Source organism: Musca autumnalis, unplaced genomic scaffold, assembly GCF_047663935.1.
Source record: "Musca autumnalis isolate F117 unplaced genomic scaffold, ASM4766393v1 scaffold_5, whole genome shotgun sequence".
Lineage (NCBI taxonomy): Eukaryota > Metazoa > Arthropoda > Insecta > Diptera > Muscidae > Musca > Musca autumnalis.
The window spans coordinates 112,743,941-112,762,434 of NW_027412088.1; the positions used below are offsets into that span (position 1 = coordinate 112,743,941).

General features: G+C 31.1%; 1 protein-coding gene across 4 annotated transcripts in view; it reads right to left on the reverse strand.

The window, feature by feature from the left end:
• Positions 1 to 3,693: 3,693 nt before the first annotated feature.
• Positions 3,694 to 18,494, reverse strand: part of spin (lysolipid transporter protein spinster) — a 33,009-nt gene continuing 18,208 nt past the window's right edge. For 2 of the 4 annotated variants that reach the window (XM_073992374.1, XM_073992376.1), the window contains exons 2-8: positions 13,541 to 13,898; positions 12,040 to 12,366; positions 11,153 to 11,414; positions 7,919 to 8,017; positions 6,599 to 6,811; positions 6,391 to 6,532; positions 3,694 to 5,091 (exon numbers count right to left, since the gene is read on the reverse strand). In XM_073992374.1, coding sequence (XP_073848475.1) covers positions 5,036 to 5,091; positions 6,391 to 6,532; positions 6,599 to 6,811; positions 7,919 to 8,017; positions 11,153 to 11,414; positions 12,040 to 12,366; positions 13,541 to 13,898 — 1,457 coding nt within the window. In that variant the 3' untranslated portion in view covers positions 3,694 to 5,035. Of the gene's footprint in view, positions 5,092 to 6,390; positions 6,533 to 6,598; positions 6,812 to 7,918; positions 8,018 to 11,152; positions 11,415 to 11,682; positions 11,945 to 12,039; positions 12,367 to 13,540; positions 13,899 to 18,494 lie in introns of all 4 variants that reach the window. The other 2 variants (XM_073992375.1, XM_073992377.1) reach the window with 1 other exon arrangement.

The window sequence follows — 18,494 nt, forward strand, 5'->3', positions numbered from 1 at the left end:
ACAAGATTGTCCTTAGCTCCATTTCTATTGGACTTGCGGTTTCCTAGCAAAATCGTGAAAACCTAAAAAACACCTAAAAATGTGAATTTTGACCGCGATTTATTTTAAAATCCCTACAGCGATTTTTTCTTCTTTTTGGATTTTTCTCATCTATGAACATTGCTGTTTCAGAATTCACAAAAACTTCCCCTGTGTAAGCGGTTTTCATTAAAAATTAGTTAAGGCGCCCCCTTCATTACATTGCTTTATAAGGTGGCGATACAGTCAGTGCATTGTCCCAATTTGAACTTCAATATCTCAAAAATGGTAAAACCTACGAAAATAACGTGAATGTCAATCTGGTAGAGAATTTTCATAGCTACAACATTTTCTTCAGTCTCATTTAGACAGGACTTGCGGTTTCTTAGCAATATCGTGAAAACCTAAACAACCCCTAAAAATTTCAAATTGAATCGCGATTTATTTAAAAAGCGCTCCGACGATTTTTTTTGTTTTTTGACTTTTCTCATCTATGAAGATTGTAGTTTCAGAATCCGCAAAAACTTCCCAGGTGTAAGCACCTTTCATTTAAATTTGATTCAAGAGCACCGTGATGAGTATTGTGTCTTACGCATAGGAATTTAGGAAGACAAACGAAAAAAAGGGCTGAAACAGATTATTTTGCCTCAAAATGTCAAAAAAATTTACATTGGGCAAATTTGTGTTCGTGGGTTTTTACTAAAAGAATTCTTACCACTGCTTAGTCGAAGGTCACACTATAGTGACTTCATTGAAATTTTTAGGTGGTCTCAAATCGAATTCCCCACTACAGCAACTTCATCATATTACTCTAGTATGGAACTCGAATTAGGAACCCTTGGTTTCATGAAATTATTTCAAGGAAACCCTTTTGTGTGGCCAAGGACTTAAGAGTTCTTTTATTTTCATATTTTCTATCATTCTTTTAAGAATTATTTATGAACCAAATAAAATTGAAACCACTTCTTAAGACAGTCATTTCACAAAACTAGTATTTATTTTTGCTCATAAAGAATTAATTTATTATCATATCTAGAAATAATAATATAAATTACAGAAAGCGCTCAATGTAGAAGATGAATAGCTTCCGGATTATTGAGGTAAAAAATTTGCGGATTACAGATCCTACAGTGTAAATATTTTTAAAAGACATCAAGACTGGTTGCCAGAATTTTCCTTGCTCCTGAACATTTTTGACAAGATGAACGATAGGAAACCAGAATTTCTCTGAGAGAAGATCAACGATTGGACACCAGAATTGGGTTTTTAGTCAGCATTAGTTCTCTGTCAACAAAATTGCTATTGGCCTTAAAAATTCTTTGGGATAAAATCCCCGATTGACCACCAACATTTCATTATGATTTCCAGGAATGGCCACCAAAATGACTTTATGCAAATAAATACAATTGGAAATAACAAAATATCCATGATAGTTCTCTATGAAAATAACCTGTTTGAGTCCCAGAATTGTCTGTTAAAAGAAACACGATTGGAAGTCACAATTTTTCTATTAACAGATTCACGTTTTGTCAGCAGAATGTGTCTACTTAAAATACAATATTGGAAGTCAGAAATTGTCTACTAATAACACATGTCTTGGCGCAAGAACTTTTATAATAACAGGTCCTAGTGTGGGAACCCTAATAACACTGTGTGTAATTTTTGAGTCATGGAAATTTAGCCATTTTCTGACACCACAACGTTATAAAAAAGAAGATGTCTCACCATTTTTTCCCATCATTTTTATAACTCCTGAATCCTGCCTGTCAATTAAAAAATAACATATATGTATGTTCATATATTACATCCAAATCTGAACCGATTTCAATATGCACAAATAAATAAATAAATATGTCGAAGCTAAAAAAACATTAGCTCTGTTCCAGAACTAAAAAGTTTTTACAATTTTTACCACTTTTACACATTTTGCGTTCCCGTACACAAAATTTATATGAAAATCGTTTACGACTTTTACAACTTTTACGACTTTTACCACTTTATGAAGTACGGGAACAGGCCAATTATTTTAAATATTTTAAGATATTCCTATGGTTTTATGATTGCATTCGCTTTCTTGAGTTTCGGTCATTAAACTACGTTGGTCTTACCGAAGTGAATGGTACTTATATCATCTCGATGTGAGTTATAGCCTATTCCTGAAATTTACCGACGGCCTCTAATTTGCTAAATGATATGCTCAAAAATATATGTGACTATTATTGAATTGAACATTCATATATTAAAACCGATTTATGATTTTGCAAAGTGTTCTAAAAATAAAAAGAAAAAATTGGTGAATATCGTCATACATCGTCAGCAATAAAAGTCTAAAACAAGGTTTACATCATTATTAAATAACAAATTTTTGCTAACATGAACTTCAAAAATGTTGGTCCGGTGGTCGAGTTCCAAATTAGAGTAATTTTATGAAATTCCAGTAGTGGGGAACTCGATCTAAGAACCCCTAGTTTCATGCACGAATACAAAGCAACTGACGTTTCGGAAGTCAACCAATTTATCAATTAAGGGGTCGATTATGCATTGCCACTAAACTTGAGTTGCGTTGTCAATTGTCAGCACAACTGAGAAGAAATGTTGTATTATTGATATCAACCCAACTGGGTGTCGATAAACGTGTTATCGATCAGTGTTTTTTCAAACTTGTGAACTCTATATTAATGCAAAAGACACAATTCGCCAAAAAAATACTTTTTTAAAATGATAAGTTCAGTGGAATTATTTTTTGATTATGAAGAAAGTGTAAAGGACATCACATCTATTACAAGAAATTTGAGGGACGAGCCGAATCCATTGGAATTACCATCTGCACTGTAAGTTGAAGCTCATGTTGGAAAGATCTGTATAATCAGTAAATTATTTTAGCTTTAAGGCGTATTTTCGATTGAAAAGGATGGCGTAGTTTACATTGTGGAAACGTAAGGATGACTTCAAAGTTACAGATCAGCAGCAATACCCCCACTTTTAAAGTGTGCGCTGCGTTGAGACTTTTTGCTGAGGGAAGTTTCCAAAAGTCCCATCAATCTATATTGTCGAACGTATTGAAGGAAGTTGTCCACTTGATAGAGGGTAAATTGTGCCAAAATTAGATCGTTTCGAAGTTGACAGAGGAGGAAAAAATACAAAATAAAAATCATTTATTCAAAAACGAAATTCCCTTAGATGGAACATGTGCACATTGAATTTGCACTCAATGGCTGAATTCCGAAGCGTCAGTTGCTTTGTTTTCTTGCATGCAACTAGGGGTTCTTAGATCGAGTTCCAAACTAGAGTAATTTTATGAAATTGCAGTAGTGGGGAACACGATCTAAGAACCCCTAGATTCATGCACGAATACAAAGCAACTGACGTTTCGGACCAACCAATTTATCAATTAATATTTCAAACTGTTGATGCAAAGAATCATCAATTGTTAAGAAAATGTTTATTTTCCTTTCTATTTTACTTCTTGTTTCTTCGAAAATGTTCACAGTAACTAAAAATAGCTGGTTGCTGAAAAATAGCCGCTTCGCCAACTGACATTCGCAAATTCAGTTGAAAGTTGTCATACATAAAGTAATTTTGGCAACTGTCAACGCCACTCAACGATAATTGCTATCGATAATCGACCCCTTTATATCAATACCACTTCCCAACCTTTTAAATAAAAGTCACTTGTTTTTTTATTTTAGAATTAGTTTTATTTCATAGTGGATAAAATTAAATCTGGGCAATCGTGTTTTACTTCTTTATATTCAATCAATTCACATATTTCTTTGTTTCTACTTTGCTTATAACAATTTTCAAAAGGTTACAGTCTTTTTGCAATTCTTAATTTGTCTACTATTCCGGATTTTTGTAAATACAATTATATACATATGTTAATATGTATGTATTTTTAATATATAAATTTCCGAATTAATCCCAAACATATGTATATCATGTTTTAAATAATACATTTTGTGGAAACAACCTTAGTAACTAATGACTTTTCATTTTATGCATTGGATCAATTGTAAATTTTTAAGTAAAACACAATGGATTCTTCTTCATGGACATCATAAATGTGATATGAATGAGCATGGGTTTTGTTTAAAAAATTGCTTTTGTTTCTTGCATTTCTGCTTTTCTTTTTGTTTCAAAATAAAATAAAAAACAACTAACTACTTGATTATACAAATTCTAGGCTACACATATTCCATAATTAATTTAGGATGATTTTTTTGTTTTGTTACTAAACTAATATTTACAAAATGAAATTGATGAAGTTTCCCTAATGAGCGTACATTATTTGTTTATTTTTACCACCAGTAAATGAAAGGTGCCAGCCAGAGAGTTCACTTATGTGTGTCATTTACATATTCCTATCGGCTAATGTGATGATTAATGTTTTGAAGGATGGATTGAGAATTCATATTGATAATGTTCATATGGTGGGGGTGAATGTAATTTAATTATAATTAAATGATAATAATAAAATAACAATACTAAACTGTTTTTGTTTTCCTTTCCGCACTACTCAATAAAACAAAATAGCATTAATAACAATTTAAAAAGATGCTAAAAATAATATTAGAATAAAATAAAAATTGAGATAAATTAATTTTTAGAGATATAATTTGATGCGATTTTTCAGCGGTGTGGAGTACATCGTAGTTGTCGTCTTGCTTGTGTTGTAGGAACCTCCTGTACCTCTGTAAAATAGGATGTGGTACATTTTACATGCAAACGTTATTTGCTGCTTCTTTCTCATTTCTCAGGAGAGCATAGCAGCTGTTCGTCGTTGGCAGAGAGATATGTATTTGCATACATCACTTAACGTTGCAGGCTTAATTTAACTTAACATAAAATGGAGAATAGTAATGATTGTTTTGTATTCTATGTTCATCAGTCTGTAGCAATATCAAATCAACCATACATTTACAATGTCTTGTGTAAGTATGATTGATAATGATAAACTCATAAAAAATATGATTTGAATTTTGGTTGTTGCAGCATTGCGGCGCGTTTGAGATGAAATTTATGAAATTTCATCAATATCGACAGGGGCATGATTTGGCACAGCTTGATGGCCATCTGGAAAAAGGAAAATAAGTGAAAATATTAGTACACCACTATAAATACCAATTGTGATAGAAAACTAGTTAAAAAAATAAATAGATAATTGGGCTAATTGGCAAATAAATTATTGATGCAAACACTGCAACAAAGACATATATACTAGTTCTTGATCAGAGATAAGCCTGGTTAAGTTTAATAAACATTATAAGCTATGTAATTATAATATGCATATTAGCAAAAATTACAATTAGTTTACACGGACAACTGCAACCTATTTTATCTAAACACCAAAGTTTTCAGAGTTTTTGGCTAGGAAAAACATATTATGGTTAATAGTCCGATCCGTAGCTTGCTACCCAATAGATTTTCTACCCAATTCTCTTGACACTTGAATCCTATTGTTAAGAGTACTTGAATTTTTTAATTCATTGGTTCAGGACCAAAAATAAACAAAATAAAGTCAATTGTACTACATATCAAAATTATTCTCACGTTAAAATTCTATGATAATGGTTTGAAAATCATGAGCAGATAATTGGAACTTTTTATTGTGGAACCCAAACGGAATGTCAAGCACAGGACGATATCACTTGGCTCAAATACTCAGCAAAAGCAAGTGAAACTGCGTTATGGCGTTAAGCCACAAATAAAAATTATACGTGTAGAAAATCTAACTTTTTGTAACTGATTAAAGATATTATTGATAATCTCGACAAACGATTTCATATATAGTGAACTAAAAATTATTTAAATGTATGTATATAAAAGCAAAAAAAAAAAAACTTCACTAACTAGTTATAAAAAAACAGTCGCATAGTGTTAAGAATACAGCGGGTCAAATAAAAGAAATAAGTATATAAGTGGGCAGAGTTGTTAGTTAAATTAAACAAAAAGGGAAAAAATGTAACAAACATAAAATAATTTTAACTCAACCCACCTAGAAAAATTTAAAATATTCTAAATAAGAAAAATATTTTTCTTTAAATGTCGATATTTTTAGAACAGTTTTAATCGTCTGTTTCTTCATTTGTATTGCAGTCGGTAATGTCTTTGAGTTCAAAAACTAAAGAGGAAATACATACTAATAGTTTGTAATAAATAAAGATTTTTTTTTAAATTGATATAATTTATAAAAAATCATAATGAAATTTTTATTACCATAAACTGCTTATATGCAATAGAAACCGAAAAAAGATATATACAATACACAAACTTTTTTACACATACACATGTTATATGTTTGTGTAAGGGAAATTTCATGATGATTTTTGTTGTTAAACTTCTTAATTAGAATATTTCTTAAAATAAACTTACCACGAATAGCCTGACTAGCTTTACGTTTATCACTAATAATAAAGGCAGCAGTTATTAAAAAGAATATACCACCCAACACTTCAACGAAGCAGGTTGAGAATAATGCATATTGCAGAGCCTCAAATTTGGTTAGATCAGTATCCTAAAAGAAAATGAAAATGGATGTTATAAGTGTTTAATTTAATGAGTGTACAACAGGTATATTTACATCGTTATGATTATAGCGTGAGATTATAGCTGCAGAAGTTGTTGTCGTTGGCACAGTTGTTGTGCTAGGCATAAGCGTTGTTGTTGCGTTTGCTATTGTTGAATTTACTGTCTCAACCACTGTTAAAGAAAGACTCTCCAGGCCGCCACTACTAACAAATTCCGTAGCTCTGTGGACATTTGTGCGTAAATGTTTCTTTATAGCTTCTGATAACTGAAAATGACGAGAAATATGATAACATTAGATATATTGTAAAGAGATTTTTTTTCAAATTTCTACAAATTAATTAAATAAAATTAGTATGGTTTAAATTATAATTTATGTAATTATTTATAACTAAATAAGGGAAAAAGAAAGTGTAATCTCAAAATACAATGAATTTCTTCGAATCTCATGTGCAAACTAACTAGAAATTTCGATAAAGCTCATACAACCTAATTAGATTGTATAATATGACACGGAGGATTCTCAACAATTATGTGTTTATGTGTGTGTAAAGATAATAAAAAATGAGTTACAAATTTCCACCACTGGTCCCTGTAATTTCTTGAATTTTCGAATTACTATGTCTTTAAAGAAGTTAAAAAGGCCTTAGGGCTATTATAAAAAGCGTCGTTGTGTTCTCTTTAAAATTAAACATACGCCTGAAAGTATGCTACATAAAGGATAAGAAACATTTATTACAATTTTCTTCAATTTCGATTTGTACTATTTTTTATACGCTTTAGCCATTTCTCATTAAAAGTTCTTTTTGACTTCTTGCCACCTTTGTAGGTACATATGTACATGGGGATTTCTCAATGAAATAGGACACTTTTTCAAAAAGTGATTTTTGATTTCCTTTATTTTCTGTTGTGCTGATGCTAATACTGAAATGTTTTGCTAAGAAGCATCAACACAACAAAAAATAAAGGAAATCAAAAATCATTTTTTGAAAAAGTGTCCGATTTCATTCAGAAATCCCCATATAATAAATATCCGTCGTTCTGAAGGAAATTTATGGAAATGAAAACAACACAACAAAAAATAAAGGAAATCAAAAATCATTTTTTGAAAAAGTGTCCGATTTCATTCAGAAATCCCCATATAATAAATATCCGTCGTTCTGAAGGAAATTTATGGAAATGAAAACATTTATCCTAATAACGATAATCTTTGTAAATATATGTACTACATACATACGAACAAACACATACATATATGGGGTATCATGAATGAAATTTCACCGTGAGTTTCGTCTTTCCGCCGTTGCAACTTAAGGGTGAAAGCGAAAAAATTCACGGGGAATTGCCGTTCATGATAACCCCCATAAATACTTACCACTCCAACTAAATAGGGACTGCCAGCATCACCCAAAGCATGTGAAATCAATATTTGGAATGCTTCAGCTGTTGACCTTCGCGTTGGAACAACAACGTACTGAAATAAATATTTTGGAAATATATTATTAACGTGTATGTGTGTGATTAGAGAAAATTTCCAAAGTGTACTTGTATATACTGGCCACTACTGTGCACAAATCAAAGACAATGTATAAAAGCTTATGCATATTATCCAATTCATGCACCAAAAACCAACAACATAAAACTAGTAACAAAAGTGTACAAGAGATGGAGCCACTAGAGCAAAAACAACAAACAAGTTCTCGACCCATCATAATAAAGACGACTGAGAACAATTTGCAACAGTACAGTTCATTAACGCCACCACCAGAACAATCGTCATGTTCGTAAAAGTACTGTACGGTAATAATAGAAAAATTTAATAGAAAAAATATACTCCATATTTTTAGGCGTTACTGTATTGTTTATGAATTGACAATTGCGCTGTTGTTGTATTTGCTCCTGCTTTCCCGTTTTTACTATATAATGATGATGTGCTACTTAAGTGTACGTACATTGCATCCTTTTCATGTATGTATGTGTTCTTTTCACCATGAGTTGTGTTGTTTAAATTTACTGTTATAAAATTGATGAGTTCATAGTTCAAAAGTTGGTATTGGTGCTGGTTGTTTGTTACTATAAAGCCAAGGTAGGTACTACATTATTACAGAATTTTAAAATTGCAACAATGAAAACAAAAAGTCACATAGAGAATGAAACCGAATAATTAATTAATATTCAAAGATCCTTGGGATTGTAGAAGTCTAAAATTATGACATTAAGCATTGTTTTATATGAAAAAAAAAAAACAAAATGAAAAATCAAAAAGGGGAAAGTGATTCAGTTGGGTTGTACCTGTAGGGACATTAGTGAAAAACAGAGATTATGTGTGATTTCCTCCATTAATCCACAAAAATAGAAATTTTTACTTTTTTCTTTGTAAATGTTAAAACATTTACATTTAATGAAAGTTAAAAATGGCCCACTCGTAAACATATAGAATTGGACTTTATAATTTTAAATCATTGTACTTTGCAAAACTATTAAAAGAAATATATCTCAAATCTTTAAATCCCAAAACTGATGACATATATGTATATTTAAGTATATAAACCGGTAGAATCACAATACGAAGTCAAAGAGAAACTACTAACAGCCAATCAACACATGTTTAGTATTTTTTAACTATTAAACAAGATTCAATAATTCAATCAAATCTAATAAAATATTCAATGTATTTACATTTAAAATTTTGAATCAATCTGTTTATAAAGAGAACATCGGCGTGGTATACTATGTAACCTATATGAGCTATATGCCGACAAAGACATATTTAAATACAATTATGTACACCAGCCGTTTGAATTAGAAACAATCGGCGATTCGAGTGAAGGAAAACCTCTTAAAAGCGATGTCTCACTTCGAGTGGTGATGAACGCCGCGGCTTTTCTAAGTCTATTCTGTTATAACCACCTTAGCATATTTCAAATATTAATTTCACCAGAAATTACAGGAAAATGCTTGTTTAATACATAATATAGCCTTACTACTACGTATTCATTGTCATATTGATAATGATTATCGCAAAATTTTAAGTGACAAATTTGAAGATATGATACTTGCAGACCACAATAAATAATTTAAAGATAAACATTTATATATTTTTTTAAAAAATATAAGGAGAAGCTATGGAGAATAGCTGTCCGCAATAGAGATAATAGAGATGAAAATAACACAACAAAATATGATGACGCTTAACATACTACATATGTACATACGTCATAAAAAATTAACACCTATCGGTGTGAATGCCATAGATTATTAAGAGAAATTATAAAAATAGAAACAGAAAAAAAAACAAGTAAAATTATATGCTAAATAAAGCTAATAGCTAGCAAATATTCGTTACATTTTATAGAAACTGTTAATCGAATGTTTCAATGCAAACTTGTAATAAAATTAAGGGAGTTTGATAACATTAATTACTTTGCCAATGGAAATGTGTGAACTAAAGGGTAAGGGGCATTTCTAATGTATTAATATACTTAACATGCCAAAAGTGGGGATGCTGATTCAAATAGCTTCCCGCTCAAATTCGACATGAGTGCCGAAAATGAAATTGTTAATTTATGCATGAAAAATGTCTGCTAAATGTATCATCATTTAGTTAATATCATTATGTTTTATTCATTTTTTGGGGATGAGTCACATAACATGTTTTCCATTTCTTCTTCTCCCCCAACAGAATAAACACTTCATACAAGGGTTCCACCCAACATCTACAAACAATTTGATTACACCTCCCCTCCACTAAGAACATTTGTGATGTGCTGAAACCTGTTTGACATAGTATCCTTGGGGAGTAATTGCAAACCTCTATTACAAAAGAGGAAACGTTTAGACGAATCGTAAAAAGGGGTGTATTTTATGTTTAAATAATGCAAAAAAATGAAAATATAACAAAAAGGGGGCCACAGAAGAAGCAGGAGGCATATACATGATTTTATTATATTTCATTATAAACCTGTTTATATGTATGAGTTCTTTGACGTAGCATATATTCTGAATAATTTGTACAATAAAAATAATGGTGTTAACCGTGTTATTGGGAGGGTGTGTATCGCCGCATATTGTTGTAAAAGCTTTTGTGTGGTGCAGCAATATTTGCTTTGCCTTCGTGTGCAAGTGTTTTGGGTGTTGTGGGGTGGGTGTGTTTGTGATATAAAAACGAGTGCATGTGGTAATGTGTAAATTACAAGAGGGGTAAGAAAACAAAATTAGTCAATAATTTACCAACACCAAAACAAATACAATTCAAGAACTTCCATAGAAATGAAGATGAAGAGGGCACTAATGATTCCCGCAGGAACACAAATCCTTAAGATTTATTGTTGTAATAATTTCATTGAGAAAACAATATAACAATAAACTGGTTATTGTCAATTCTTAGAAAGTTATGTTATGAATTGTATTTGTTGTTTAGTAAACAAATATATCTAAATTTTCACTAGAAAAATTAAAAAAACCTCAAATCTCCAATTACACTCACAATATATGATGGTTAATTTTTATAACAGTAAATATTAAACAAAAATCTATTAAAACAACATATACATGAATTTTTACAATGTTCGCAAAAAAGGTTCAATGTACGAATAGAGAAATATCTTACCAGTAAAATATCAGCAACAATTGCCCAATTCATATTCAATGACAGTTGGCCGAAAAATATTAGAATATAGGTAGCAACAGTGTTGTCAGAGACAAGTATCATGGCACCCGTCATTAAGGGCACACTCAATATTAATCCAAAGGCACAAATCAAGGGGTCAGCAGTAGGAAAACTTTTAACCAATTTGGTGGATAAAACTGAACCTAATGGTACGCCTATTATTCCCGCAATCATTGTTATAGCACCAAATTTGAAAGACACGCTGTTTTTGGCAGAAACAATATAACAATGCAAAACGTATAGAAAAGAGAGGTAAAAAATACAATTGTTTTAATATAATTTTGAAATTAGTCGAAATATAAAAAAGACCTTCTCTTTTTGTTAAAAGAAAAACAAATGTTTAGCGTTCGTACAAGTAGGTTGTAGATTGAAGATGGTTCTGGTGGAGACATTATTCTTGTTGTTGATGCATTGTAGCTCAAAAACATTCTTAACTATCTAAAAGAGAAAATATCAATGAAATATCTTACCAATAGTATATCTGCCACAATGGACCAGCATAGATTCAATGCCAATTGAGCTCCAAAAATAAAGAAGAAACACCATGCAGCACTAGATCGTGACAAGTACAATGCTAGATAAGCCATAGGGGCAGAACTCAATAGACCAGCAGCACAAATATACGGATCACAATTCTCAACTTGACGTCTAAAGCGTGTTGCCATTATAGATCCCAAGGGTACGCCAATTAGGCCAGCAATCATTGTTATCATTCCAAACTTGTACGATACGCTAATTACATATTTATAGTGTGGGTTGTATGTGTGTGTGTGATGAGTTTCACTCAAGGGAAAAAATTCATTTCATTTATATTGATCAATACTTACTCATTTTGAATTAAATTCTCATTGCCCGGTTGCATTTTCAAACCAAGGAAAATGAATTTTGGTCCCCACCAAGCCAATGCACCAGCAACAAAGGCTACACAGGTGAAACCAGCTGTGGACAACATAAATGAACGATTTTTCACCAAATATTTGACATCTTCTGTATATGTGGTGGTTGAGAGATTGTGAGAGCCTTCGCTTTCACCACGTTCTGGATCTTTAATGAGTAAAATTAAAGCGACAGCAGCAATACCCAATATGGGTGTGACACGTAGCGCCCAGCGCCAATTTCCAGCCAAATGAGCTGTTTCAGAACCAACAATGTAACTGTAAATTAGAAAACGATTGAACAATGTTAATAATGAAAGCTTTTGCATTTAAAAACGGTTTATTTAGATCATAAGTATCAATGTGATTTAATGAACCCAAGTAGGAACTAAAAGCAAACAATTTCCAGCACTGTTGTTTTATTGAGGAATGTAATTTATACTAACAATCATAAGATTGGCGGTTTAATTATTATTAGTTCGTCCCTCAATTTGTTAATGATTTAAGTCAAATGCCTAATAAAAAAGATAAACAATATAGAATGCAAGTATCCAGATTTTGTTTGTTTTGTTTTTTCCTTTGCATATAAACATGTTAGATATAATTCGTGAACAATAGCCATACGCCAATTTCCCTGTTTATATATTACTGCGATGTTTTTAAAAATGTATTGCATCATATATAATATAAACGTATATGTGCCTAAAACGAGAGATGCCAGCAAAAGCACACACTCTTTTTATTTGGTACATATATGAAAAATGAATAATTTCAATTGAAAATTATTACAAGTCAAAGGTTTCAGAACCAGTTACTAATTTAAAGACTCAAAATCAGTGAGTACATACATATGTACATAACCAACGTACATGGTCTGATAAAGTCAATTGATTTATTTCATGCTAATTTAATTATCCCGACCAATATCAATTGTTGCAATCTTAACATGATGTTTGATAAAAAAATACACACGCAAGAACAAAATTTCACAATTTGAACATAAAGTTCAATTATCTGATCGATAAATAATGTATTCTTTTATCACAACTATGTATATTTTTACGGCGAGTGTCGGTAGGTAGAACGATAGCAACCATTAGTCCAACTATAAAAAATTGAACCGTTTCCAAATGAACATGCGATATTTCAACAAATTGTTATATTTATATATGCATGGCGATCATTGTCTGTCATTGAACCCTGGGTGAAAATTACGATTCCTTCTTTTTTTGTATTTAAATTGACATTTAAAGTTAGTTGTCAAGAGATACAATTTCAATATATGTAAATACATGAGATGTTTATTTTTTGCACTGAACTTGAACTTGATGAAATTTTGCCAAATGGCATAAAATCGTAGCAAGTAAATATACAATTCGAATAGATATACTATATGCATTAATGCATAGGTATGCATTAATGTATATTTGTATATGTTTTCTGTCGAACTTACCCAAAACCAGAACCAACTGGTATGGCAAAATAAAAAACGGCCAGCATTTTTGAGCGTAGATCATGTACAAATAAATCCGATATTATTGTTGGTGCTATGGTACTGTATGATGCCTCTCCAATACCCACCAAAGCACGGAATGTCATAAACCAGCCGGAACTTGTCATAAATGATCCCACCAATGTCGTTGTAGACCATAAAAGAACACCAATAGCCATGATCCATCGTCTCGAATATCGATCTCCCAAATAGCCGAAAATTGGCGCACACACCATATAAGATAGTACAAAGACTGTTTGCAGCAGACCCGCATCATCATCGGGCATTTTAAAATCACTTTGGATATCCTCTAAAACACCTGCAATAGAAAGAAAACACAAGAAATTTATTAAAGCGTACATTGTAAATTTTAAATGCGTAAGTAAAGCGTTCTAAAAATGCTTAACAATAAATATATTCCATAATTTGGAACAATGCCGATATACAAAAACAACACAGACTAAATTTTACGACATTCCAATTATACGTAGATATTCTAGACATTAATTTGAATTTTGTGGGTTCAAATTCGTAGCCTTGAATTATATAAAATAAATTTTACAAGAAGCTACATTTTGGATATTTGTATTTTTAATTGTAATATACTAACTAAATATACGTATTTTAAAATATAGAATTTTAAATTTAAGGAAGAAATTCCATGGGATGTCCTAGGAATAACATAAGTTATACATGTCAGAAATACCCAACATTAAGCTGTGGGGTATTTTTGAAGCCGTTAAAATGTGATGTAAATTGGTAATTGTGGACGTGGCATGATAGCATTTGTAATAGTATTTGTAAATATCGAAGTATTTGATTTAAAAAATGAAATCCATTCTTCCGGAAAATGTTGTTTACTTTTCCAATTTTATAAAATAACTAATCTTATTTGAGAAGAAATAACAGGTTTGAAAACTTTAACTCAAAATTATATTTTTTTGAAATGACAGTAGGGTTGAACAGCAGTAGCAATTTGGAAGTATGATGCATTGACTACATCATTTCGCATGCAATTCGTATTCCATTTGAATTTGTAACATTTTACTTTTGAAAATAAAAATTGTATTGAATTGTATAAAATGGTTAACCCGGTAACCAATTGTAGTAATTGAAAAATAAAAACGAATAATTGAAATTTCAAATAAATATAATTCTGCTCTGATTTACAAATGAACTAACTCAAAATTGATGATTACTTTTTTATATTTGTATTCTTGCCTAATATGTTTAATATTTTCAGTTTGTAAATAGCAATTACAGTTTGAACTAAATAAATATAGCAACCTAGAGATTCGAAATTAAATAAATTTATGCAATTTAATCTATCCGACAGATATAATTTGTATGTACTTCCATTAGGCTGCAAGTGAAAGCTATGTATGTACAGCTATGTTCAAAATATTGGATACACAAAATGGAATGGTCCGAAAAAACATGGCTAAACTTCTCCATTTTGGCCTATTTTGTATTTGTTTAACATTGTTGACATCCCAACTGTTAATTTATTAACAGAAATGTGACGATTTTATTTAAACTATTTACTGTTTACACCTATATTATAAATCTGCTCCAAATTTTGAGGACCACAAAATATTATTAGGTCGAGGAATGAATGCCTTATAGATACGCTTCTTTGATCTACATAAAGGGCTAATGGAAATTGGCTTAACCTGTGCTCAAGAATCCAAGAAGAATATATTGTTCGAGGTAACAGCCAAGTGTTAAACAACTCTAATCACCAAAGGTTTTGTGTTTAAAATTCATTGAATTACCTAATAATTGCTCAATTTATTGGAAAAATAGCTACAAGGACAATATTATTGTTCTGGCTACTACCAAAGGACTTTTGTTTTCAAACAAACTTCAAATCTATTGGATTTACTACTATCAATTAAAATATATACACTTTTGGTGGTAAATTCAACTAAAGATATTGGGTAAGTGCACCTAATGTCGGCATGTACCAGTAGTCGGCACCTTTTGAATTTGAACTCAAATAACTGAAAATTAAGAAAACAAAATAGGAAAATAATCTTAAAAATACTTTAACAATATTGTCAGCTAACTTTATATAAAATTTCATTGAGCTAGGACCAATTTTTATATCGAAATTTAAGTTTTTGTCAGTGAAGGGTTTTCACCACAACCGAAAATGCATGTTTCTTAAGAAAAAAATTGTGGAGATGTTAACCTTATAAGCTCTGTAATTATATTAAAATGAAGAAATTTTCCACAACATTTTTGTTATAAAGGTAGAGAACAGTTAAAAGAACACTTAAGGAAAAGACATTTTTAAAAAATATTTATAATTGTGCAATTTTTGCTGATGCCGACTTAAGGGACAAAAAAATATAAAATTTGCCTGAAGTCGGCATGGGGTTATAAACATTGGTTTTTATCGATTAATTTTAGCTAAAAATTATAAAAAATACTAAAGAAATACTTTAAAGGCTAATTAATAAAAAAATTGTTTCAATTTGAAAGGAACTTTAGCGATTTAAAGCAATATTAGCCATGATTTGAAGAACGTACGTTGTGGGGTGCCGACAACTGGGTCATATCATGCCGACTATTGGTACGACCTAATTTATTTAAACAATATGTTTAAATTTCCTTATTTTTTGAAGTAAAATCAGTAGAAATGTATATAATAAACTAGAAATGTATAAATAACAAATGCTTAAGCTATTGTTCTTTCAAATATTTAAGAAAAAATATAAAGTATGAATTTTTTCTTTATTTAAATTTAACATGCCGACTACTCGATCATATCATGCCGACTATTGGGTAATGGTGCCGACTACTGGTGAAAAAACAGTATTTCACTAAAATTGTAATTTTTGCATGTTGAACAGAAATAATCAAAAAAATTGTTTATATAATCTAAAACTACACAAAATAACGAATCATAACAACTTAAATTCAATTTGATTGGACATTTAGACTCGGAATTACATACGGCTAAAGATACGAGAATCCTTAAAGTGCCGACTACTGGTGCACTTACCCTTTGTATCGTCCTTTTTCTTACACACTCCTATTTTTGAACAAAACATTTGGAAACAATTTTTAATGTTGGTGTAAACAGTAAATAATTTAAATCAAATTGCCACATTTCTGTTAATGAATTAACAGTTGGGATATCAACAATGTCAAACAAATACAAAATACATAGATCAAAATCGAGAAGTTTAATCATGTTTTTTGGACCATTCCATTTTATGTATGGGCACTCCTATTATTTTGAACATATTGTTTGGAAGCTGTTGGATAATACGTTACAGGTATATGTCCTGTTTCACTTATGGTTACTTAACACGATGTTTTTTACGTATGTGTTGTCATTTAGCATATACATTTTGTATATATTCGAAGACAAATTTGTTCAAAATAATACCAAAATTCTACTTTTTTTCAAAAAACAAAAAATGTGATTTGTTTTCAGTTAAACAAAAATTTTTATAATAACAGGAATTTTGTAGTAATGTGATCTAACGTTTTAGAGAAACCGGCCAATCGTTAGATACATTTTTTGACAACATGTTTGGCTAATACGCATACATTTTGGGTTTCAAATGTCAAACCATTGCGCATACGTCAAAATAAGTCCTCATAAAGAAAGCTCTAATGCAAACGACGTTTTATTCTGAACGTAAATTTCCCGTGAGTTTTCTTAAAAAATATCTCATCACATGTTTGCATGCTGCAAATATGTTAAATATTGTATAAGAATTGGTTCGAAGAGATCGTACTTCATTTTCAATGTATTTCGAATAAAAAAATATTTTCAACTTAAAGCCTACTTCGACAATAATACGTACATATTAATTGAATTGCAGCTTTAGCAAATACGCACGGAGAATACTAACAATTTGCAAATTATTAAAAATACAAAAACCCCAACATTTCTAACCTTCAGCGTGATAACACATCGCAAGGAAATAGTAAACAATTTAGCAATGTAGCTACAACGCAAAGAATTAAATGTGAAGAAAGAAATAACAAAGAAAAATAAAATACAAATTTGACATATTTTGGCCAAAACTGAAAACCCCAATCGACCACTACCGATGTACACATGTCTATCAGAGTGTGTGGTGGACTAGCCGATTCGGCGGTATGAAGGAAAAGCGAAAACATAAAACACAACAGAGAATTCGTATTTGTGCATTTTTATTTGGCTAAAATAGAGGTTTCGCCAGCACCATTACACTCCAAATGAGAACACCAGCAACAAGTTGAAGCTTCGTACATATAATTAAGTAGATATTTAAATTAAAAAAAAAAAAAAAAAAACATTCCTATCTGGCATTGGCGGCATCTGAGGGGGAGACGATGACATCAATGCAATCTTCGCATTGTTGAGAGCGAAATGTTAACTAATGATCCATCCACATTGACTGTGACGTGTTCGCTGCTCTCGAACTAGTTATGGGCAAGCGATTGTATCAAACAACGACGACAAGTTGAATGAGTTTTTGCAGGGAGTTGATTCATTGTACTTTTATTATTAATTTTGGTTAATAAGCTTGCTTCTGGTACCGCTGTACCTACTACCAACAGCAAAAAGTAAGCAATCAGTCTGCCAGCAATTGAATGTGATGTGGGCTGCTTTTGGTTTTCAATGAAAATATTTTATCGTACGATATTTTTCAACCAATCAGAGCTCGATGCGGTTGCTAAAAATGACGTAAGGTTCAAAACAAACGACTGACGACGCAACGCGTCGTACGTAAACGAACGCGAATGTATTGTCATGTTTACGTAGCCAATATTAACACCAAATGTCAGTAGAAAGCCAAAATGGTAAAATAAATTTTGAATTGTATACAAAAAAAGCAAACAACACCATCACACACAACTCGTTCGCGCTGAGCAGCACCAGTCATATCTTTTGCTGCCAGCCTTGCGA